This window comes from Gadus chalcogrammus, chromosome 10, assembly GCF_026213295.1.
Source record: "Gadus chalcogrammus isolate NIFS_2021 chromosome 10, NIFS_Gcha_1.0, whole genome shotgun sequence".
Taxonomy (NCBI): Eukaryota; Metazoa; Chordata; class Actinopteri; order Gadiformes; family Gadidae; genus Gadus; species Gadus chalcogrammus.
The window spans coordinates 2,612,827-2,638,785 of NC_079421.1; the positions used below are offsets into that span (position 1 = coordinate 2,612,827).

The following is a 25,959-nucleotide window of genomic DNA, read 5'->3' on the forward strand; positions in this document are numbered from 1 at the left end:
CACCGACTGAATCAATCAAGAGGTGCCAGATATTTTTTTTAATAGATATGTGCAACTAATATTAAAATAAAATCTGGAATTTCCGGCCGATACATGACTCTTTATACGCTAGGTGACTCTTTATCTCTTTATCAAAAGAAGAAGAAAATAAACAGAAGTATTAGTTTGAGCGACGTCGTGTAGAAGCATGGGTCATCACAACTATTTACGTGACTGTTCACGGATGAGGTAGTGTATGGACGTTTAATTTGCGTTACATTTTATCCCATAATGTCATTTCATTGTAATGAAATAAACTCATAACGTTAGTCAAAGTAGCATTAAGCTGCTAAGTTTAGATGAGCTGTAGATAAGTTATATGGAAAATTACATTGTGATAGTTACTTAGCCTAGCCCTGTTACCCACGTTCAAAACAATCACACTAACAGTAACATTACAGCGTATTGAACATTGTTATAACTTAATATCGTAGCACATCGTAGTAGGCTAGATCGATATTAAAATATCCCGCACTAATTAAGGAATGTAGCCTTCTATAACAGTTATCACTGTGTACAAAAGCCAAGTATAAAATGATGCACTGGTTGGTGGAACTTGCTCATGTTTGTATTATATTATTATTATATCTTTATTATATATATTATATTATGTCGAATATGTCATGAATTGGAAGTCGTTGCCATATTCATGGTCTTACCTTACCTTTTTTGAAATTGAAAGCACAAAAACATTGTAATAAACCATAGTATGTATAGCGACACACACACACACAGAAGGCAACACTTGGTATTTACAGAATGAAGAAAAATGTATTGCTAAATGATTTAAGCACATGACATTAATAAGTATAAGTACTAACGTTTGCTAAAACAAAGGACAGCCCTTTCAATGTAGCAACTTAAACAATGTCAGCTGATCATGTCCCCTCTGTGTATCTCAAGATTTTTGTTGTTGACATTAATTAATGTTAAAAAAAAAAAGTTTATACTTTTGTTTGCAGGAAGACTGAAGCTTCACATTGGATGCACCAATGTCAACTGTTGATGAGACCTTGAATGCCCCCGATAGCAGGGTGCCAGACCTATCACAGGGAAACACAAGAGTCACGGTCAGAGGAAAAAAGGTCAGGAAGAGTAAGCGGTGTGGCGAGAGGAAGACCGGTGGGTAGAGGAAGCGGGACGGCATCAGCAGGCGGCACGACAGGAGTGAGCAGGATATCTGACCAATAACCACACCCAAATCTGGGTGTCTGGATATGAACGACTGAAATCTGGTTCATGAAAAGGGGGAAGATTTGTGTTTATTTACTCATTATGTGTCGATCACAGTGATTGATAAGAACACAATCTCATTCATAAAGACACAGGGATTATCATTATTACAAATCACTGCAGTGTGACTAACACTGCCGATGGGGAGATTGTCGGTCTTGTCCATCCACGCCAGTCGCAGGGAGCGTGACGTCACATACGAGACGTTTAGTCATTCTCATTGTGTTTTCTCTACAGCCTTTAACTGAACAATTGCACAATAAACGGTCAAACTCTTGGCATGAAATTCATAATTTGAATCCACAAACAATATATGTGTAATCCGGGCATATAAAGACTTGGACCCGAAGAAAATTACTTTCTCTTCATTGAAACCCATTCATATTTTTCGATCTCATTGTTCCAATGGGCTCTACCGGAAGGGGCGTGACTCCTCTATAAACGCACTTTCCTTTTTTTTTTTTCAACAGGACCCCGGACCGGCTCAGGTCCCCGGACCGGCTCAGGTCCCCGGACCGGCTCAGGTCCCCGGACCGGCTCAGGTCCCCGGACCGGCTCAGGTCCCCGGACCGGCTCAGGTCCCCGGACCGGCTCAGGTCCCCGGACCGGCTCAGGTCCCCGGACCGGCTCAGGTCCCCGGACCGGCTCAGGTCCCCGGACCGGGGGTTGGAAGAAGTCTGGATTCTTCTCTTAGCTGTCAGCCAATCCGATTCAAATCAGAGTTAAAACCCGCCTCCAGCCACCTGATTGGTCGTCGAAACGAATGAGAAGCACAATAAAGTGAGACGCGGCACGCCCCCATTACACAGATCAGAGGTCCGCTGCTCTAGACCTCAGAAGAGACCAGAGGAACATTTGATCCGCTATTCACCAGAACTCAGAGGACCAGAGGAACATCTGATCCGTTATTCACCAGACTTCAGAGGAACAGAGCAACAGAGCAACATCTGATCCGTGATTCACCAGACCTCATTCACCGTTATTATCATCACCGGGGGGGTCGCATCACGGAGACATGTGCGCCGCGTTGCTGCGCCCGCTGCTCCTGATCCTGGTGCTGGTCCTGGGGGGCCGGTTCTGCCTCGGTGATCGCCCGCTGCTCGTGTTCCTGATCGACGGGTTCCGGTTCGACTACATGGACGAGCTGAGCGGCCTTCCGGGGTTCAGGGAGCTGGTGGAGACCGGGGTGAAGGTGGACTACGTCACCCCGGAGTTCCCGAGCCTGTCCTACCCTAATTACTACTCATTGATGACAGGTAGAGAGCTGTCTGTCTGTTTGTCTTTCTGTCTGTCTGTGCGTGTGTCTGTCTGGAGATCTAAAATTAGCAGGACGTTATAGGAAACTTTATAACCGAGTCTGCATCAGGCTACATCACTCCATGAGACACAGACAGCAGCTTCTGGCTGCTATTGTATGAATAACTGAGAGCAGACCAGTGGAGGACTTTGTTATTGTGATGTTCTGCGTGGTATAGACCTCTCATTCGGTGTGTTTACACAAGTGTAAAACACTCTTTGTGTTCAATTTAAAACCCATAGAGATGATAGAAAGGGGAGTGAAAGGAAAAAAGAGAAAGAAATAATAAGTCACTAAATTATGTATATGCTATTATATATGAACAGGGAGAGGAAGAGAGAGCAAAATGCCGTTTCATTTGCCAGGGGTGGGGAGACAGGCTAGTACAAGCAGCCTCCCCTCCTTAGTCTCCTCAGAGTCCCATGGAGGGGGGGCAGGCTGATACAGGCCGCCAGCCCTCCTTAGGCCGCTCCGTGCCAGAAGGGTGAGGTGGAAACGCCCTGATAACATGGATCAAAGTTGTTATTTGAAAGACTTTCCCACAAACATTAAAATAAGTTGCGTAATAAGGCTGTCCTCCCTGCTGGCAGATGGGCGTCTGCCCCAAGCTGAAGGAGGGACCGGACTTAAGTTAAAACATTGTATATACACATACATTTAAGATGACATATTCATTACATTGAGAGAGAGCGAGAGCGAGAGAGAGAGAGAAAGGAAACATGAGCACATATATCATCACCCACCTATCATCAACTCCCCAATACCTTTAATAGATAGATAATTGATTGTCCCCTTGGGGAAAATGTTCTCAGTGAATAGACAGATACTAACATGTATCAACACATTGACATTTAGTATTTTCTACCTTTTTAGTGATTAAATTTACTCTATTTACCCATCTGACTTCTGTCAGATCAATTCTCAACTCTTTTACTGTCAGAGGCTCAGAACAGAGCCAACTTCTCTGATTAGAGGTAATTCATAATCGCATTTGAGATGACATTTTGTAAATGTCAGGTGGACGCCTTTATAGCATACAGTAAGGCTGCAAAAGACTACAATAAGTTAGCCACAGACTCTTATACAGCACCATATTTCATTTGTATTGATGACGTGAGAAACAAGTTGTTATGATGACAAAACAAAACAGAGGTTATTTAGTTACTTTATTTAGTTTTCTTATACTTAAACTAATCTATACTTTGCTAAAACCTACAGGCAAATGAAAAGAGAAAAGATTATTTGCCCAAATGCCAGGTTATCGCAGAAAATGCCCAGTCACTTGCAGATGAACGTGTGTGCGTGCGTGCAAGCGAGCGAGCGTGCGTGCATGAGAGCTTGCGTGCGTGCATCAGAGCGTGCGTTCGTGCGTGCGAGAGACAAACCATCATTATGCTCCAACCCGCTGCAGGACAGGGCAGCGTTCTGCTTAGCTCTGGAGCCTCCCCACTTGATGTGCTGAGCTTGTAGATTTAGACGGGACACATTTGTCTCCGCCAGCCAAGCGATTAATTCTGTTAGCGCTACAGAGAGAAGGGTCAGGGACTCTGGGCTTCTGATACATTTTCAATCGCACAAAGCAAATTAACCGATTCATTTTGCTGATGTCCCCAACGTCACAATTCTCCACAAATAGGCCTTCTTCCTTGAGGCGTTTAGGGGGAACAAGTGCAGCGAATTTACTTCAGGACGGAGCTGCGTTGACATGCCAGTGTCCATATGATCCTCTTGTTACAGCTCTGTTATAAAGGTCTCACGGATTAGCGATTTGTAACTGGCAGTGCAACATTTATGACGGTGGTTGGGAAGGGAGGTAATGACAGAGACGAGGCATGGCTGTGCTGCTTCTCCTGAGACAACCAGGCCTTGTGCTGGCAAGCTGCTATCGCCAGTACCAGTACTACCCAGCATCTTTGCCAGGAAAATCATTAACCAAAACATGTCCGTACTGACACTTTCTCCTGCGCTCTGTTCAGTGAAACACTTGATTTGTCTAAAAGATGTTGGCACACACCAGGTGCCTTCACTTGTAAGTATTTGAAGTAAACATGGGCAGTACCAATAAAATAAGTTTAGTGGTGAACTCAAAAAACAATGTTTTGTATGAACCTGGGCGCAAGTTCATGCTGCAATGTTTGTGAAATCTGATTTGTTATCGTCTGGATGGGTCCTGGATGGCTGTCCAAGCTCTTCCTTGCTCATCATTTCTATGCCAACTTGGATCACTCCCCTAAATTAAACTGAGTTCAGAAGTGGCAAAACAAAGGCAGTAGGCCCCTCTTCTGGCCAGTATCGACCCCCTCCTGCATAGAGGTCGGCCCAGGACGGTCTGGAATGCCTCACAGGTCCAGGAGGTCATGGAGGTTCTATATAAGTCTGTGGATTAATAGCAGATAACTCCATTCTGGGTGAAGGGGGCGTTCCACTTCTTTCGCTTCATATTTTTTTTGACCAATCACTGCGGTGAACAGAGTGTGTGTGAAGGTTCCAAACCACGTAGACCGGCGCTGTAGGAATACCCAGGTTAAAATACACAGGGTGGAGGGTATTTGTTTGCAATGTTTGCCTGTGTGCACTCTGTTAAAGACGCGTGAAATAAGGAGAAGAGTTTATTGCTGGCCTGTCGCTTGTTAAGCAACTTGTTTACACTATTTCTAGATCTAATGGTCCACTAGTTAACACGTTACATCATTTATAACCCTAGTTATTATTTTACTGATATCATAAATAAATGAGGAACCTTTAACACAGAGTTGTAAAGGATAAGACATCCTGTGTTTGACCGGAAAATTCATCAATAAAATCAAACCATTGAATCAAATCATGTATACAGATCTGATCTGTAAATATGATATAATATTGATGGATGAACTGGCCAAACTAACCAGGATCTATGCTATCAATTCAGTCCTTCAATTGATAGCATAGTCAATTCAGTCCTGTCCTTCAGACAGCCGCTCTCTAATGATCTTAATGTCAGACGTGTGCAGTGGCCTTTCCCCGATCAACCTGTTGTGTGTTACCTTTGTTCCCCAGGTCGTAGCTGTGACATCCACCAGATGACCGGGAACTACATGTGGGACGAGGTGACGATGAAGGAGTTCCTCATCGGGACCAACAACGACAGCCGTCTGCCCCTTTGGTGGGACGGGTCCGAACCCATCTGGGTCACCATGCAGAAGAAGGGCAAGAACGTGGCGATGTACTACTGGCCCGGTGCGTATGAACCAATCCGTTCCATATCCATAGAGAGCCAAGGGACGCAAGTGAATAACTGCTTTACAACACATGGCTAAGCTCATACTTTGAGATTACTAATGAAATCAAACAGAAAGAAGTTCTCCATTAGCATTTGTGTGAGTATATATATTATATTATATAGATAGATGATATTATGAATCCTATACAACCGTGTTTGGTACTCAGACACCTCTGGTACTTCAAAAACAAGTAAAGACTAGTAGTGGTTATCTCGGCCATGGTTGAGAAGGAAGTGGCAGAAAGAAACGGCGTTTACAAGATGAAGCCCCCTCCTACACAGGTGAGAAAATTTGCCAGTTCAAACTGATGTAGTAACTGTACTATACTTAACTGGAGTAACTGATGATACAGCCGTCCTCAGTTTACTGACAAAAGATTCAGGCATTGCAATGTGAGGGGCACGACCTGATGTTAAATGTTAAAAAACGAAATAAATGGTCTTCGATCCTAGGTCTGTTGGTGAACACAGCCCAGTTCTAATTAAGGGTGAGAGAGTTGAACTGGTAACAACATACAAGTACTTGGGTAGGGGGGGGATGTTATGACTTTATTAACTTTATAGGGGGTAATGTGCAATATCTTGCACTATCTTGGTGTAGGGCATTTGTGCAATATTTAATGTTATGGCTTTATTGGGGTAATGTGCAATATCTTTGGTGTGTATATTTTATGGATCAGTGTGTGATACGTAAGGAATAATCACCGAGAGGCCGGGCAATAAACAGTTTGATATGCCCGGCTCGTGGACGGCTAACCTTCCGCGAGCCGGGCATATCAAACTGTTTATTGCCCTGCCTTGAGGTGATTATTCCGTTTATTCTACTTCGCGCCGGCCAACATAATAAAACAATTCCAATACTTTAATAATTAGCCTTTTTCTTATTCGTATTGCATGCTTATCAAATGTATACTCTGTTTAAGTTCATCTCCCTCAAAAAGTAGTTCCCTTTAGAACTCCGGTGAATAATGTTAGCTCAGCTGTAGGTAACTCGTTTCTATAGCAACCACACAAGGCTGGATCTGATCACTAGTTTAATAACGTAGTTGCTACATTCGTATCAAGTCAGCTTTAATGATGATCGATCAAACATGCACTCCTTGGTTTATTTTTACTAAGGACCCCATGTTGGAAATGTATGCGATAGAAAACGATGCAAGCGGCGTATTGATCTACTGTGCTCAGTCAGCAGCAAGTAGAACCGACAAATCAGCGGGCAATATGCCGGATTAATGCACCCCTCCCAGCCAATCAGAATCGAGCATTCTTAAATGAAGTAGAATAATGAATGTTAGCTGTAGTTTGATTGTATATTTATACGTGCAAATTGTGTGGACATGGAGAGACTAATAATATCATGGCCAAAAGCTGTGTGCGCGTCCGGATGTTATGAATCCTATACAAATGTGTTCTCTCGAATGCCCTAATAATAATAATAATAATAATAAATTTTATTTATAATGCACTTTATATTCAAGAATCTCAAAGTGCTTCAGAGAAAAAAATACCAAAAAAACTATTAAAAAAGGGGGAACCTCAAAGAAAGTTTAGCTAAATGCTCTTTTAAAGAGATGGGTTTTGAGGTTCCGTTTAAAAAGAGCTGTAGTCTGTGGAGCCCTCAGGTGGTCAGGGAGGGCGTTCCATAGTCTAGGCTTGTTGTACTTCAGCAGCTGTGGGGCGAAGTACGTCAACATCGAACCTGATGTTGAGTGATGTTTGCCTGTTAGCAGCTAGGTACGGACCCGACGCATCTGGGGAAGAGCTGGGAGACAGTGCAGAAAATCCACGAGACAGTAGAGACAGCTTAGCAGGTTGACCAGGGCATATTCCTCACCAGGATCGCCGAAAAAAAAACACCAGCAGTGACCAGGAAAATGTCACATCAGCTACTAGTTTTAGCCGTTGTTTTTAGCCGTTACTAGGGAAACCAAAATAACAAGTGAGCTACACGGCTCTTCACAATAACACAATAACACTGGAACAACTAAAGACAGTCCATAAGCTTGCTTTTCGTCGCTGATGTAGCTTGGGAACCAAGTAGAGATAATATGTCAACAAAAAAATCACTTTTTAAGTAAAATTGCTTGGACAAGCGGCGAACAGACAGCGCCAGCGTCCTCTCCGTTTGTTGCCTAGATACAATTTGGCTATAGATTGTCTCATTACACGCTAAATAATATAATTATAGCCTTGTAGTGACCGTAACATAATTCACCTACAGTATTTCGTTATGTGTTGTTCTTTCAATTGTGTTGTTGTTTTTGCCCTAGACAAATTTCTCCTAAGGGAGACAATAAAGGCTTATCTTGTATAATCCTAACTCGTGCAAATCACTCCCGCAAGTAAAGTTTGTATGCTCAACGTATATTCAAAACTCAAAGAATTAATGTTCATCAATGTTTGAAAGGGATTTCTAATGCAGCAAGCAATAGTATTAGTTTGTAGTAATAGTAATCAAGCAAAAGTACCTCGACTGCAGTGGTCGAATAGGCATCTTGTCTTTAGCCACTGCACTTGTGGATAGAAACATCAGCCCTGCTTTCAGGATTATAACTCATGGACCAGACCGTACATGTTGTTGTGAACGCGTGTGTTTGTGTGTCCCAGGTTGTGAGGTAGAGATCCTGGGTGTGCGTCCGTCCTTCTGTGAGGAGTATGTCTACAACCCTTCTCTAAAGAACCTGACCGACTCCATCGAGGACGCCCTCGACAACTTAGAGTGAGTTTCACGACTCCAACGTCTTTAGGGTCAGCCGTTAGTTCAATTTAGTTAAGTCATAGTTTATTCAGCACTTGGCTTGCAATCATACTCTAGATTAAGTTAATCTACATTCAACATCCCCCAATACTAAACTCACGTCATAGTTTGGAGGACACAATCTAATAATAAATGATTATTACAATGAAAATAATGAAAACAAAGCTAAAACTCCATGTATGTTTTTGAAGCATTTACAAGTATTAGTAGTACTAAGTTAGAATACATTAATAGTACTCAGACTACATTGCTGTCTGACTCGGCATTGCTATAATCAAATAGCAAGAATTAGTGGTGTAAGAAAAGTAAAGTTGTTATTACCATCATGTCAGGGCTGCCAGGATAAGGAGCAGGATAAGCAGAGTGTAATGTCTATGTTCATATCTCTTGACAGGACAGGCAAAGCAGAAATGGCCGCAATATATTATGAGAAGATCGACGTGGAGGGCCACCATTTTGGACCAGACTCACACCAAATCAAAACGGCGGTGCGAGAACTGGACACAGCCTTGCAGATGCTGAACAAGAAGATCAAGGTTCATTCAAAACATTGGTTTTTGAGTTCACCACTAAACAGTTACAGTGTAAAAATATTTGATTGATTGTTTTTCCCTTGAACTGGTGTGTACAAGTTCTGTGTTTGACAGGCATGTTCCTCCACAGGAGAAGGACTTGGGGGACAAGCTTAACGTCATGCTGTTCTCTGACCACGGCATGACCGCCATCCAGTGGATGGAGCGAGTGATCGAGCTGGACCAACACATCAACATGTCTGACATCGTCAAGATGATGGACCGAGGCGTGGTGGTCAGCCTGTGGCCCAAACACAACAAGGAGCAGGAGGTGAGAGCACTGTGTGCGCCGGCACAGAGCACACTGATCAGGTGACGTCACAGAGCACAGAGCACACTGATCAGGTGACGTCACAGAGCACAGAGCACACTGATCAGGTGACGTCACAGAGCCCACTGAACAAGTGACCTCACAGAGCACAGAGCACACTGATCAGGTGACGTCACAGAGCACAGAGCTCACTGATCAGGTGACGTCACAGAGCACAGAGCACACTGATCAGGTGACGTCACAGAGCACAGAGCACACTGATCAGGTGACGTCACAGAGCACAGAGCACACTGATCAGGTGACCTCACAGAGCACAGAGCACACTGATCAGGTGACGTCACAGAGCACAGAGCACACTGATCAGGTGACCTCACAGAGCACAGAGCACGCTGATCAGGTGACCTCACAGAGCACAGAGCAAACTGATCAGGGCACCTTGGCTTTGGTGGATCTCCGGAGCTCTGAGCTGGAAGACCATAGGTCATCCCCTGCTACCATCAAAAGGTCACACAGCTTCTGGTGACCTTCTGTCGGACTGTGTTGCTCTTCAGGCTTCCTCTGACTCTATTGGCTACATCAGATCTGAGGGGGCGTGGCCATAATGTATGATGGATGTTACTTGGTCACTAGTCTCGCAAAGCCAGACCAAACTACAGCAAGTAGAATGGTCTGGAACCACGCTATTTAGAGCCGTCTATCCGTGGGGAAACTGGGCTGGCCTGTTTTTATTTCTTTAAACCAATCACAATCGTCTAGGGCGGGGCTAACCCCGGGAAGCAGCAGCGGTGTCCATGCAAAATAGTGCCGCCGGGGGGGAAATTATTTCGATGGAACGTCTTCACGTTCAGAGGCTGTCAGAGAGATGGCTCGATCCCAACCGCAAACGCCACAAAAAACGATTAAAGATGTATGTCGCCTATGTGAATATCCTTTTTATAGTTAAAAAGAACAAACATCGTTTGTTTCTTTCTCACAATGATGTCAAGACACCGTACACTTTGGCCCTTGAGGAGCTCACGGGACCTATCAAATATACCCTTGGACGGCAGGGTTCCCACCATAATTGCGACCAATGGGCAAACTACCAACACAATACTGTGTTTACAAGTCTCCGAGGTTGAATTGAACATTATCCCTGCTAGATCGTTGCACACAATAGGCAACGCTTGATATATACAACTTTTGCCATAGCCTGTGGTAAAACAGGCAAGAACATATTTCTTCCTCAGCAAATGCTGTAAGCAAATCTTTTGAAGTTCTTTGCGATTTTCGACGGAAAGAGCCAAAAATGCTAGCTTTACAGCGCCGTCAAAGTCCTCTTCAAAACTCGCCATACTGCCTAGTTTCCGAGTTTGAGGGGGAGCACAATACGGGAAAGCCAGCAACAGGAAGGGGAGGAGTAGCGGTGGAATCAGACGCTAGCGCTATAGACGCTGTTCATTTCCGCTCAGCCAGACTACTCATGCAATATCGTTCATTGAGCCTGTGGACTGGTCATTTGGGTCCATAGTGACGTGTAATCTTGATAATCTTGTTATTATAAAGGATATGAAGTGGAACAGAGACATTATTAACGTAGCAAGCTTGTGTATTGTGCAAAGTAGACCCAAGATGCGATACCTCAGACACAAACACAACACAGCAGCAGACCATGATGTGTTACTAGTCGTATAGTATGTCTGCTCTAACCTGAGCTGTGCTATGTCTGCTCCTTTGACGTCATTCAATGCATTTGGCTCTTTTATGAGGGAAGGCTCCAGCAGGTACTAAAAAACATGAAGGTGAGCTTTAACATTGTGTGTGTGTGTGTGTGTGTGTGTGTGTGTGTGTGTGTGTGTGTGTGTGTGTGTGTGTGTGTGTGTGTGTGTGTGTGTGTGTGTGTGTGTGTGTGTGTGTGTGTGTGTGTGTGTGTCCGTCTAGGTGCTCGCCGCTCTGAGCGGGGTTCCTAACATGCGAGTGTACGACAGACAGAACATCCCGGAGCGGTTCCACTACAAAGGAGGGAAGTTTGTTCCCCCGCTGACACTGGTGGCCGAGCCTGGTTGGTTCATCACTGAGGTGACGCACACGCACGCATTGTTGGGAAAGGATACTTTTAAAATGTTTCCAGTTACAGAATACATGCCCAAAAATGTAATATGTAACGTATTCCGTTTCACCACTCAATCCGAGTATTGTTTTCTGAATGCTTGGATTACTTCCACATTGAATTGCATTTTATAAGTGTAGAAATGCGGCATCAAATCCTGCTTACTAAACTGGCCTATTCTGGTGATAGATAGATAGAGAGATAGAGAGTTAGAGAGAAAAGATCGTTCAATCATTGGACAAAGAGGTCCGGGGTGGTAGTGGACCGGTCAAACTCCTTCTCCCTCATCCTGGTGCTGAATATGTTAAATGCAACAGCATTTTTATGTGTGTTTTCCAGCATACGTTTTATGTGGGTGTCCAAATTCCCTGACGGTCCGACAATTTGCTGCTAGTCTTGGAGTTACCGCTAATCAAACAATAATTCCCATAATGCGCCCGGCTGAGCGGGTGCCTGTTACGTCCAAAGAGGCATTGGCTTTGTAGAACTGGATCGGACCGAGTTGCGTTCGCTTTCACATCTCAAGCGAACCGTACCAGGGTTCGTTTGGAAGCGAACCGAGACCAGCTGTTCAGGGAGGTCTCGGTCGGCTGATTTGGTTCACATCGAAGTGAGGTGGTTGCATTGGGAGCGTACCTATGTTCCCCGGGTCCTATGTTCCCCGCTTTGTATGTGACCGGGGAACATAGGACCCTGTGAGCAAATCTTTTTTCCGTAGGATGGTAGGGGCAAGTACCGCCTTTTTCGCCTCTGATTCGCCTGTGATTGGTTAGAATGGCTCTCCTCCGACTGGTTATGGTTAGGGTTAGGTTTAGGGTTAACCCTCACCCTAACCCTAACCCTAAACCTGACCCTAATCCTTTGCACCCGGGGAACATAAGACCTGGGGAACATAGGGATTACCCTGTTGCATTCACACCAACGCAAACGTACCGAACCAAGGGGACCAAACTCGTTGAGTACGCACTAAATGCTGTTGGTGCGAAAGCACGGAAACTGCTGAAACAGAAGTATCGTCATGTAATCCATTAATTTCAACAATGTAACTGTAATCTAAATACCAACTATTTAAATTGTAACTGTATCGGAATACAGTTAGCTATAGTTTGTATTCTGAATACGTAACGCCGGTACATGTATTCCGTTACTCCCCAACACTGCACGCAAACGCACGTCCGTACACACGCACACACACATACTACTCACTGGTGCTGTCATAGGCTGACTCTGGCCATGAGACGTCCAACCTACACTGCAACATGTACAGCCCATTTTTCCGCCATCGCCATAGCTTTGTCCAATGTTCTTAGTTAGATAGCATAGCGTGGCTGCATGTTTGTTTACGCTAAAATTAAGTTTTTGGTGGCAAGGTTGTTGGTTTTTGTGTGGGAAATCAGGAATCGAATTGGTCAGTGTTGTGGTGTTGTTTGTTGGTGGCTTTACACAAACTATAAAAACATTAAAAGATGTCTTCATCTGTCTTGCGGTAAGTGGTCTCTTATGATTTCTAAGTTTGAAAAATGGTCTAGTGTGTGTCAGGCATTACCACACACTCAACTCTGTGGTTCTTTGTGTATTTGTTGTGTTCCAGAACAAAGCGACTCTCCCTTACTGGAACAACGGTACTGGGACCTCAGGCTGGCAGAAGGGTTGGCATGGCTACGACAACACCTTCAATGACATGAAGGCTTTCTTCCTGGCAACAGGACCTGGTAACAAACTTTCAAGCAATGTGTCATTTTCGGGGGACTTTATTTGAAAGTGTTAGATGGACAGATGAGGAACAAACGGGTCGGAAACCTGAGACTGAAAGGTTCATGACTTCACACTTCATCACGTGTGTAACGTCTGTAGTCTAACCCAGGAGTAACGTCTGTAGTTTAACCCAACGGGCCCCTGGAGTAACGTCTGTAGTTTAACCCAACGGGCCCCTGGAGTAACGTCTGTAGTTTAACCCACCAGGCCCCTAGTGTTACGTCTGTAGTTTAACCCACCGGGCCCCTGGAGTAACGTCTTTAACCTACCAGGCCCCTAGTGTAATGTCTGTAGTTTAACCCACCGGGCCCCTGGAGTAACGTCTGTAGTGTAACCTACCAGGCCCTTAGTGTATGGTCTGTAGTTTAACCTATATGTAAAGTCCGGAGAATTGAGCCGGCAATTTTCTGTTGGTTTAATTTCCTGTAGAACCATTGGTCATAGAAAGATAAAGTACCCAAGACCCTTTGTGAGAGCACACTAATCAGGTGACGTTACAAGTCACTGATCAGGTGACGTAACAGAGCACACTGATCAGGAGACGTTATAGAGCACACTGATCAGGAGACGTCACAGAGCACACTGATCAGGTGACCTCACGCTACTGAGCACACTTTAGCACACACATTCTCTACAGTACGTGTGAACACGTTCATGTGTGGAGGGTCGATACAAGGATTAGATTGCAGCCTTACTATCTGGTCAAGAGAAGATGTAGTCCAGGAGCATCTTTTTGAAGTTAGAGGGTATAAGGTAAACATATTTACACATCTAAAAGTGTCAACGTCAAGTTTTGTATGATGTTTTTGAGTGAGAAACATAATGTACTGGTAGAAAAGACTAACTCCACGTCCTCCTCATAAAGACTGTACTGGTAGTAAAGACTGACTCCACGTCCTCCTCAGACTTCAGATAGAGTATGTACTGCTAGTAAAGACTAACTCCACGTCCTCATAAAGACTGTACTGGTAGAAAAGACTAACTCCACGTCCTCCTCATAAAGACTGTACTGGTAGTAAAGACTAACTCCACGTCCTCCTCATAAAGACTGTACTGCTAGTAAAGACTAACTCCACGTCCTCCTCATAAAGACTGTACTGGTAGTAAAGACTAACTCCACGTCCTCCTCATAAAGACTGTACTGCTAGTAAAGACTAACCCCACGTCCTCCTCATAAAGACTGTACTGCTAGTAAAGACTAACTCCACGTCCTCAAAAAGACTGTACTGGTAGTAAAGTCTAACTCCACGTCCTCCTCATAAAGACTGTACTGCTAGTAAAGACTAACTCCACGTCCTCCTCATAAAGACTGTACTGGTAGTAAAGACTAACTCCACGTCCTCATAAAGACTGTACTGGTAGTAAAGACTGACTCCACGTCCTCATAAAGACTGTACTGGTAGTAAAGACTAACTCCACGTCCTCATAAAGACTGTACTGGTAGTAAAGACTAACTCCACGTCCTCATAAAGACTGTACTGGTAGTAAAGACTAACTCCACGTCCTCATAAAGACTGTACTGGTAGTAAAGACTAACTCCACGTCCTCATAAAGACTGTACTGGTAGTAAAGACTAACTCCAGGTCCCCCTCAGACTTCAAGAAGGGGTTGCAGGCGGGGCCCATCCGGGCCGTGGACATCTACAACCTCATGTGCTCGACTGCGGGCGTGGCCCCCCTGCCCAACAACGGCTCCTGGGCGCGGGTAGAGTGCCTGCTGAGCGGCGCCGGCCCCCTGCCACGCCCGCTCCTCTGGAGCCTTCTTACCACCCTGCTGCTCGCCCTGCTGGGGGTGGGCCGCCACTGAGGGGGTCTCAGCCAAGAAGACCTCAGTGCTGGGCCCCCACTGAGGAAGTCTCAGGCAGGAAGGCCGTCTCAGCGGTGGGCCGCCACTGAGGGGGGTTTCTCAGCCAAGAAGACCCCCACCGGAGGAGGAGGAGGGAGGAGTGAAGACCGACCGGGACTCGCTAGAAGATACTCTTAGATGACAACGGTGTAGAACGACTGGGAGACATCACACATTGAACCACTGGTTTGACTGATTAAAGTCGTGGACACGACCCCTTGTATGAATATCGAACATTCGTAATATCTAAGAACGGCCACATCGGAAGGCTGCAGGTTTGAATCCCATCCCACGGCGTTGCAGAGTGATTTCACGTGGACGCGCTGACGATGACAGACGGTGAATATCTGTCTTCAGTGGCGTATCAGGGCTATAATGGAGCTATAAATCTTCTAGTGTGTTCCCAGCTCCACTCTTGCAAGGCGAAGAATGTTTAACCCACTGATGCACTTTTAAGTGTGCTGACCTCGTGCCACCACTCCCAAAAGACATCCTCTATCAAGAAAGGAAAAGGGTGTTGGACATGGAGTGAGAGCGTACAGCCTGTCCCCCCTCTAGTTCTGTTCTGTGTTCTACACCGACCTCCAGCCTTCAATCCCTCCAACAAGAGTCAGATGGTCTTCCAGAAGAGAACAGGGCGCCTTATCAGGACGTCGTACCGCAGTTGTCCAGAGAAAATTGACCTTCAAGCAATGAGATTGAATTTAAAAATAAATCTGAAAAGCAATTTCAACATTCCTAGATAGCGTGAAAAGACGCAGGCTCTCACATGCCATGACCCACACAGACCTTCTCATATCTCATATCTTGTCTGTCAGGTTCATGTTCTCTCTTCTTGTCACTAACTCTGTAAATGTGTGATTGTTTTGTAAGAAACACTTTTAAAATAAAACAATTCTTAAAGAGATGGGCCTTATTCAATGTGTTTTCAAAAACATGAGGTTGTTGGTGTCTAGATATATTTAGCCATAGTATTTTTGAATTTAAAGTTCTAAAACCGAAATAGTTCTTTTGTAACCTAATACCTAGACTCTGTGTATACCAACATGTCAATATTAACACAATAGGCATACCCAACATAACCATATCTAACCCAATATGCATGCCTTAACAGAACCATATCTAACCCAATAAGTACCTTAACCATTCATAGAAGTATGACTAAACTTTAGGTGACAATGTGTACGATTTGTTTTTCCATCGGTTGCCTTCTCTTGCTATGTTTTCCAGCACTCACTCCATGACAACCAGCAGCCAAACCCAACACTGCAGTCCTGTGTTGATTTCTGCCTCCCTCCACCATCGGCAGCATAATCCTAGTTGTACCCTTTTTTTATCTTGTCTGTTTTCTCATACACTGAGGTACACACACATTAAGGATCCTTAACCCTGAAGAGGTCAGTATTTGGAGCCCAAGCAATCGCCTTCCTTAGCTTGTCCTCACACTTCAAGAGACAAGAGTAAGACATGTGAAATCTATAGACAAATCATGAGATATCAAATAAAATAATAAAATAAGTAGTCTACGGGGAACCAAAAGTGTATACTCACATTTCAGACGTTGACCCCCTACATGAAGATGCAGTATGAAGGCAGAAGTGAACCGATTGGAGCACAGCCCAGACGGTCTCCCAATCAACAGGCCTCTCTTTAAAACGAGTCTCCTCTCGTGGCCTCGGAGGATCGCTGCCGTTTAGAATCCATGCAATGACGAACCAAACACAGCGGCGTAACCAAACATTGTTAATTTTTATTATCTTAAAAAGTAACACAATCCCCATGGGGTAATATATCACATACACTACAACAACGGTAACACCAGCACTACACACAGAGGGACTCGTTTATGGGGTGCCCTTTGTCTAGTTGAGCATGTGCAAAATAACAACATTAAAGCTTCAAATTGCCTTTCTTAAAAATGGTGCATCAGTTGGAGGTGTCAGAAGAAGAGTTTTTTTTTTTTTTTAAAAGACGCATTTTGTAGCTAAATGTGTTTTCTTTTTGCTGGACGTGCTTAGCCGGACAAACAACACCGCCCAAAAACCTTTTCCCCAATATTATAGACATTTACAAAAGAATCCCTCTTTTTATTGTTTAAATTATTCTGACTAGGCATGACAGATAAACATCATTTACAAGTATGACATTAACGTCACTGTTAGAAACAATGCTATTGTGGAACCTCCAGCGTTAGAACCGTTTGTCAATGTCAACGGAAGACATTTCATGGAGCGTCGAGTGTGGAAGAGGAGGTGGTGGTTGTCGCAGGTGGTGGTGGTGTGTGCGTGCGTGTGTGTGGAACGGAGGCCGGGGTGGGGGGGGGTGGGGGTGGGGGCAGTGCAAAACATGAGAAACAAAGGTGAGGGTTTGAGGGTGTTGCACTCAGACATTACAATCTCCTTAAGTAACTTGTTTAAGGTTTAAAGAAGAGGTTGGACCAGAGTTGGGACCCCCTCACTTCCTGCGTTGGCCACACTGGAACCACAACGTAGTGGTATCATTAACAGGGACCATACAGTAGGGGTCTGCGCTATATTGCTAGTCGGGTTCTACACCCTAGTACACAGTACTAAAACTAGGACTAAGGAGCCAAGGCCCTAGGGGTCTTAAGGAATCCAACCACCGAGATATGGTGTGAGGCGTTGTCCCACAACCAATCACTAGTACACTGTGGTTATCAGACAGGTTGGCTGTGGTACCAGTCCCTGGATTATAGTGTTGGCTCTAGAATATTAAACTTGTTCTCGTGCAACCGTTTTAAAGCTAGTTTGGGACACACCTGGAACTTTTCTAGATTGGTGTCTTTCGATGGTCATTTGCACAGAGGTGGACTCTCCTGTTCAGGAATGTAAAGTCCGCCTGCACGATTTGGAGTCAAACATCTGCACGTGCTAATTAGCAAATGTTGTGAATTTAGCTTTTTGTACCCGTTTCTTCTTTCCTCTGCCGAATGCCATTTCAAGTTCAGCAAGGGGGAAAGTGTAAGGGGGAAAGTAGTTTGTCCAGTGATCTAATGTTCACCATCAGAGGTTTGTAGGAAGAGAGGGAGATGGATGGAACGAGAAGACAGGACGGTCCAGCACTTAAATGCATTGTCTGTGTCTTGAGTGTGTGGGGGCATCTGTGGCTATAAAAGTGTGTGTGTGTGTGTGTGTCTGTGTGTGTCTGTGTGAGTGTCTGTGTGTGTCAGTGTGTGCGTGTACGCAAGACATTCACAGGCTAGAGGCTGATGACAGTGTACTCTTAGAAAGGGGCTGGGTTGTGTTGTTGCTGCTTTGGAGGTAGTTGTAGAAGAGCCCGTTGGAAACGACGCGCCGTGGGATTTCAAATGATTGACAAATTATTCGACCTATAGAAGTGCAGGACTCTGATGGGCGGGTCCGGCTTTGCGCGGCACTGGATCACAAACTACAGACATTGGACGTTGGTGTCGGTTTTTTTTGCGAGTTTGCCGCACGTGCCCCGCGTCTCCCCGTGGTTCGGTGCAGGCCAGCATCCATCAGCGGGCCTGAGGGGTTAAGTCAGCTTCAAACGTCTTAAGCCTCACTGGTTAAGGGTCATTAGTTGTCCCGGGCGGACCGGGCACAGTGGCAGCCATGTTGGAACACGCGTGACGGGCGTCTCGCCGCCGATGGTTTGATCTGCTTTGACGTTGTGGTCGTCCCCATGGTGACGAGAGTACAGGACGGATCGTTGTTGGGTAACAACGACCGCAGAAGACATCCAGAGTGTCTGAAGCACCGGGAGGGCCAGTGGCTCACGGGGTTCAACCCAAACGCAAAAAAATAAAACTACAAAAAATGTAAATCGGATGTCAAGTAAACAATGAGTCCCCAAAAATTAAGGAAAGGAAAAAAAAACAAAGTCAATCGTTAAAACAAGACAAAGGAAACAAAAGAAGATCCCTGTATGCTCCGTACAACACTGGACTGGCGTGGGTCGATCGGCTTGGCTCACGTCTTTGCATTTTGAGATTTGGAAACTCAGCCGCAGTACCGGTACGGTAACGGCAGCTTCATGTTCCAGCGTGAGTCTCCCTCTTTGCATCGACAGTAGGTACAAAAAGAATTACCATATGCAATCCTGCAAAAAAATGTCAGTTTCCTTTTGAGTGGAACAATGTTGGTTTGGGTTCTGAGGGCCCACAGCAATAGGAGCCATTTGTTTTGTAATGACGGGACGATTCCAAAATCCATTGCTCTCCGAGCCCCTTCAACATGGTACAAGAAACACTTCCTCTCAGATTCAGCTGCTACAGCTCGCTTTACAACCTCAGAAACACATGGAGCGCGCTTACATGCTCACCATATTCTGATCACTTTAACAATCGGGTAAGGGCTGGAACCGACTGCCATTTTTATACGCACTCTGCCAATGCAATAGCAGGGAGTCTAGATTGAATGTTTATCCTTAAAGAGGAGAGCCAGGGCTGTACCAGCGCTCCCATTTACAGGGAAGAGTATTGCCTGTTTATATAATATTTTTCCAGTCATCTGTGTGAGTGTAAATGTGCTCAGGAGTGGTTGTATTTGGTAGAGGTTATACTCTGACAGGCTGTAGCAGACAGAACAACCACCTCAGAGGTGTTAACTATTGCAGTTGTAGGCCGTCCCGAAACAAATGATCTCAAGAGTTGCAGCTCACTAAGCTGGTCCGTCTATCTCCATGGCAACGCGTTTGAGGCAGTGCAGATGGCCAACATGATGTCAAGCAGGTAGAAGGAATGGTTACCTGGGACGGGATGAATATTGATATCAAAGAGGGCCTTGTAAAAAAATATTCTCAGTTACATAATGTTAGCAAAACTAGCCATCTGCATTGCCTTAAATGTGTTGTCTATGAACGGGAATTAACCCTCAAATTTTTAGTTCAAATATAGAAAATACATTTAGATACATCAATTATTTCTGTATAGCTGTGATGGACCTGGGTAACGTTATTTCCCTTGTTTCTACATAGTTGTGGCGATGTCCGTGTGGTGGTGTCTGTCACTCCTGGAGATGTTTTAACAGGAGCTGCAACAGCTATGCTTGCCATTATCTTCCTGTAAGAGCGATGGATCGTTGTACCGTGGGTCAATTTAACAGTGTAATACTAGGATATAACACTAGGGGGAACGCTTCCTCTATACCAGTGTAATACTAGAACACACCACTCGGGAGAAACCTTCCTCTTTACCAGTGCAATACTAGGATACACCACTAGGGGGAACTCTTCCTCTATAGTAATGTAATACTAGGATACACCACTAGAGAGAACCCTTCCTCTTCATCAGTGTTATACTAGGATACACCACTAGGGGGAACTCTTCCTCTATAGTAATGTAATAGTAGGATACACCACTAGGGGGAACTCTTCCTCTTTACCAGTGTTATACTAGGATACACCACTAGGGGGAACTCTCCCTCTATAGTAATGTAATACTAGGATACACCACTAGGGGGAACTCTTCCTCTTTATCAGTGTTATACTAAGATACACCACTAGGGGGAACTCTCCCTCTATAGTAATGTAATACTAGGATACACCACTAGGGGGAACACTTCCTCTTTAGCAGTGGGGGGGGGACGGGGACAGGGGGGGGGGACACCCTTCCTCTGTAGTGGTGTAATACTAGGATTCACAACTTCGCGGGACACTTGAGTCTGAGCAGCGGGAATGAGAGTGGAGATAACATGACCTGAGATTACAGAATATACACACATATGCGCACACACTCACACATCCAGACACGCGAACACAAACACTCCCACATATATATTTATATATGTATATATATATATATATATATATATATTATATCTACAGGCAGCAGTCAGTCATATTATCCAAGTGAAACAACACAACAGCAGTGTGTAAACTAGAGGTTGTAGAATGACATGGTCAAAGTCTGCCCAGTGGCTTGGTGTGTGTGTGTGTGTGTGTGTGTGTGTGTGTGCGTGTATGTATCGGTGTGTGTCTGTGTGTATGGGTGCGTGTGTGTAAACACATGTGAGAAACAAAAGCGGTTTAATTTGTGGCCTCGATTTCCATCTGTGTATCAGTCCATTTGAGGGAGAGAGAGTGTGTGTGTGTGTGTGTGTGTGTGTGTGTGTGTGTGTGTGTGTGTGTGTGTGTGTGTGTGTGTGTGTGTGTGTGTGTGTGTGTGTGTGTGTGTGTGTGTGTGTGTGTGTGTGTGTGTGTGTGTGTGTGTGTGTGTGTGTGTGTGTGTAATTGTAACAGCTGTAGTTCCATCAGTGGGCCTCCAGGCGGCGCTCCACTGAGTTCATTAGTTCTGAAATGTAACAGTCCTTGGGCATCTTGGGACAGGTATCTACATATAGATATATATAGATATCTACATGGATCTATATATATATATATATATATATATATTTCCCTTCACAACCATGTCCCAAAAAGAGCTCCACCTTCCACCTCCGCCCTCAGGGCGCGGTCAGACGCTGGTGATGGAGGCCAGGCAGGCGCTGGGCTTCTGGAGCTTCTCAGGCTGCGGAGCGGGCGGCTCCGGGACGGCGCGGAAGGAGAAGGGCGGCCCGTTGCCTGTGGCGAGGCCCAGGTGCCCCGGGCTGAGGGCCAGGTTCTGCCGGCGGTTGCTCTCCACTATGGAGGAGGTGTTGGAGGCCAGGCTCTCCCTGGTGCTGCAGGAGAGGGGGGGAGAGGGCTGTGAGCTGACGGTGCGGTCGTTAGGGCCGGGGGGGGCTCGGCAAACGTTTGAAGTGTGTTAAAGGACTTACCTTCAGTTAGTGTGTCTTTGATATGTGTGATGTGCAAAATAAGGTTTTTATTGGCAAACCTAATTGGTGGTGGATAAATTGGGCGACCATACTTTGTTCGGGTGTTGGTGTTTGTTGGAGCGACGCGCATGGACCTTAAGGCTTAGTTATTGTGGCACGTCGGCACAACGCAAGGGGGTTTTTACGTCCTTGCGGACCCTCCTTGTGTCCACAGCAAGGGCCCGACGTGCGCCTCCCAAAAGTGTTAACCTCGCGTTGAAGCGACGCAGCAGCAAGGGCAGTGATTGGTCCGCCCACTATAACCCGACCCAGATCCTAACAAGGTTCACGACTGCGTCAAAGCTTCTGCGTGGTTGTTGCGTTTAGTCGACCATAACTGAGCCTTTACTCTACTCTTTACCATAGTGCTGTCTTTGATACATTTCCTGTATTCAACATTTACCCTGTTTACTCTGCTGCTCTCCTATACTTCCCAAAATGTGACCCCCGGTTGGGATCAGTTAAGTATATCTAGTCTCATGCTCTGGCCATTGAGGTCATCTACGTTGAGCTATGAAGAAGTACTTCCTCATTTGGTCCGCGTCAAAAACACAGCCTGCTTTACAGCCTACACATTAGAGCAGACATCTGGCATCCATTTTCACAGTCTAACACCAGTGCAGTTATCCAATCAGATCAGATTCTGTTTCTCTAGTGAAGTCTACGTTTCTATCTCTCTAGTGAAGTCTACTTTTCTGTCTCTCTAGTGAAGTCTACCGGCGGTAACCTTGGCAGCTGACCACGGCAATATCTGGGATTCCTATCCCTCCACTTACAGAAAAGGCCCCCTAAAGTGCACAAGTCCTTGCTCAGGAAAAGGTACCTGGTTAACGATCAAGACTCCTCGTATCCCTGGATCAAACCTCATCAAACCCGAGTACTCAGAATGTTGCCGCGTTTTGATGACTACACAACTACCATGCAAACTCAAAGAAGCAGAAAATCCCTGGTGGAGATTCACATTTGAAACAGGAAAAAGTGTAACGATAATTCCATACGGATACAGAAAACAATTTCGGTCAAATGCATAGTTCCATCTCACTGCAGTAGGTGTATGCCATGTGCGTGTGCACGCGTGTGCATGTGTGTCCCTCACCGTGGAGAGTTGAATCCACTGTCCACCGTCACGGAGCTGCTGTCCATGCTGTCCAGCCTGGCTGAGTGCGCCGACTGCTGGTTCTGGCTGGGCTCCGGGAGGTTCTCTTTAGCACTGGGGAAGGTGAGGTTGCGCTCAAACCTGCGCTGAAGGTCCCTCTCCTTCTCCCTCTCCAGCAGCCACTGCATGGTCCCGCCTCCGCCCACCCCACCTCCGCCCGCCTTGCCCCCCTCTCCGCCCGCCTTCCCGTCTGTGCCCCGGCCCTTTGCGGCGCCCTCCTCCAACTCGTCGTCGTCCGAGACGTTGTAGTAGTCGAAGGAGGCCTCGGCCGCCCCGCTACCGCTGCCGCCGGGCTCCAACCCGGTGGGGGCGGCGCTGGCCGAGGGCGTGGCCACCAGGGGCTTGGGCGCGTCGAAGGCCTCCGGGGAGTCGAGCGCGTCGCACGAGGACGAGAGCGCCGAGGCGGCCAGGGCGGGGGTCTTCCTCAGGGAGCTGTAGCCGGGCAGCGGCAGGCTGGGCGGGGGCTTGAACAGCGTGTCCTTGCTGAAGATCTCCTTGCGCTTCTCGGGGCCCGCCGACGTGCCGTGGACGGGCCGGCCGTTGGGCAGCGGGGGGTCGGGCACGGACAGCGGGATGGGCGGCAGGCTGCCCCCTTTGGGGCCCGGTTTGCCCACGTCCTCCTTGTACTCCGGAGGGTGGGGCGTCTGTCTGTCCGACTGCCGGTCCACGCCGCCCGGCTTGAGCCCCTCGTGGCTGCTCTTGCCCAGGGAGCCGTGGGGGTTGGCGGCCGTGAGCACCGCCTCAGAGGAGGCGGAGCACTGGAAGTAGTCGTCTGAGGGGATGGAGGCGGCCGGGGGCTTGGGGGAGTACGCCGGGAGACTGTCCCGGCTCTTGTTCTTCTCCAAGCTTCTGCCGCCCTCCAACCCCAGCGCCTCATTGGCGAGTTTCGCTTTGCTGGGCGTGATCCGAGAGTAGTGAGAAGAACTCTGATTGGCTCGCAGGGTCCCATCGTCTGTGTAATAGCGACTGCGGTCGTCGTAGTAGTCCGGCGGTCCTATAAGCCCGGCGCCCAGGGGTCCTTTGGAGTTGTCCATGGATCTAGAACGTTCCTTGGCTTTGTCGCTGCGCTCCGTTCTCGACTTCCTCTCCTGGGTGTGCGAGTGAGAGCGGTGGACTTTGGAGTGCTGGGCCGAGGGGCCGTGGCTGGGCTCAGGGAAAGGCATCTCCGTCCGCCGCTTGGCCAGCTCGCCCGACACGTCCCACTCGGGCGTGACCGGCAGGTGGGCGGCGTCCAGGATGTTGGGGTTGCTGTGGGCCAGGTGGAGCCGCGCCCGCTGGCGCTCCATGGCCAGGGCGTGTTCCCGGGGCGAGCGGGCCAGGGACGACGAGTAGGCCCGGTAGTCCCGCTCCGTGAGCTCCGGGTGGGAGCCGTCGCTGGGCTCCCCCCGGGGGGCTCTGGTTTTACTGTGGGAGCGGCTGGGCTTGGCCTGCGACGGCTTCCTGTGCCGCCCGCCGCTCCTCCGGCTCCGCGAGCTCTGGTTGGCCGAGGAGGCCTTGCTCCTCTGGGCGCGCTCCTCCTCCAGCCGCTTCATGACGGCCGTGTGCCGGGCCAGGTTCTCCACCGTGAGGTCGGGGTTGATCCGGCGGATGATCTCCATCTCCACGTTCCGGGGCAGCTGGCTGGGGACCTCCTCGTCCCGGAGGGGCCACTCCTCGGGCGGGAACTGAGCCGAGAAGGTGGCCAGCTGCTTGGTCTTGTCCTTCTTGAAGCTCAGGCGGAACAGCTTGAGGCCGAACTTGCGGCTGGCGCTGTTCGACCCGCTCCCGCTCCCCGACTGCTTCTCCGCCTCGCCGCCGCCGCCGCCCCCGCCCCCCCGGTGCTTGGTGAGCGTGTCCGTCTTGAAGGGGAAGCTCAGGGTGCTTCGGCTCTTCTCGGCGGTGCCGCCCCCCTGCGTGGGCGGGGTCTGGGGGGAGTGGGGCGAGGAGTAGGCCTCCCGGGGGTCCTTAGGGGAGCGTCGCTGCAGCGTGGCGTGGTGGCTGGGGGGGTCCTCCACGCCCCCCCCGCGGTAGCTGTTGTTGTAGGACTCCCCGGCGCCGCAGTGGTTCTGACTGGGCTTGGGGTGCGCCCGGTCCCGCACCCCTCCGGACGTGGAGGGGGTGACGGTGCCCGAGAGCGGGGAGGTGCACTGCGTCTGCTGGCTCTGGTGCTGCTGCTGCTGCTGCTGCTGCTGCTGCTGCTGCTGCTGCTGAAGGCGGTCGCCGGCCCGCTCGTCTAAGTGGTACCACTTTGAGCTGGTCCTGATGAGGCTGGGGGTGATGAAGTACGTCTGGGGCGTCACGATAAAGTAGCCGTCCGGGGTTGGGTAGATTTTGCGCTCACGCACCAGCATGTTCAGTGTGTGGTGCAGCACTTCGTCCGTTGGCGTGGGGACACCTGCGGTACCAGAGAGAGGGTCGTTAGTAAAGGTCACAGGCTTCGGGACGTTTGCACCAAATACCATTACCATCTAGTTCTCCGATCCACAAACCTCATGTCAAGTTAATAAATGCACTCGATGCGTTATAAAACTGTAACACCTGCATTGATTGTGATATTGCTCACAAGTCTTGACCCCATATTCATGTCCCATTGTTCACTAGTAGATATTTCTTGAACCTAGGAAGGACCAATATAACAACAGCAGCCATCAAGTATCATAAGATAAAGCTCAGAATGAGAAAAAAGTAGTATAAGCGAAAACATTTATGCGTATCCATCTTACTCTGATTGCGGACTTCCTCAGTAATTCTGTGTAATCATGGATTTTATTTATTATTTATTTTCTCTTTCCCATTCCGCAGATTTTAATCAGACTTTCTCTAAAGGTATTACTGCCTGTGACATCATGGCCCATCTTACAGGCCGGCTAGAGTGATGCAACACTTATAATGACACACACACTCGCGCGCACACACACGTCCGTTAAAAA

The 25,959-nt window shown here is 47.4% G+C and overlaps 2 protein-coding genes across 4 annotated transcripts in view; one reads left to right on the forward strand and one right to left on the reverse strand.

Annotated features, from left to right (window-relative positions):
* The first annotated feature begins 2,081 nt into the window (after window positions 1-2,081).
* enpp6 (ectonucleotide pyrophosphatase/phosphodiesterase 6) lies at window positions 2,082-16,318 on the forward strand. Its single transcript, XM_056601241.1, has 8 exons — window positions 2,082-2,528; window positions 5,606-5,785; window positions 8,436-8,547; window positions 8,981-9,122; window positions 9,250-9,429; window positions 11,350-11,487; window positions 13,110-13,230; window positions 14,868-16,318. The coding sequence occupies exons 1-8, from the start codon at window positions 2,288-2,290 to the stop codon at window positions 15,077-15,079; spliced, it is 1,326 nt and encodes a 441-aa protein (XP_056457216.1). The 5' UTR covers window positions 2,082-2,287; the 3' UTR covers window positions 15,080-16,318.
* LOC130391053 (storkhead-box protein 2-like) overlaps window positions 15,012-25,959 on the reverse strand; it is a 50,298-nt gene continuing 39,350 nt past the window's right edge. For all 3 annotated transcript variants that reach the window (XM_056601237.1, XM_056601239.1, XM_056601240.1), the window contains exons 3-4: window positions 22,991-25,424; window positions 15,012-21,759 (exon numbers count right to left, since the gene is read on the reverse strand). In XM_056601237.1, coding sequence (XP_056457212.1) covers window positions 21,555-21,759; window positions 22,991-25,424 — 2,639 coding nt within the window. In that variant the 3' untranslated portion in view covers window positions 15,012-21,554. The remainder of the gene's footprint in view (window positions 21,760-22,990; window positions 25,425-25,959) is intronic.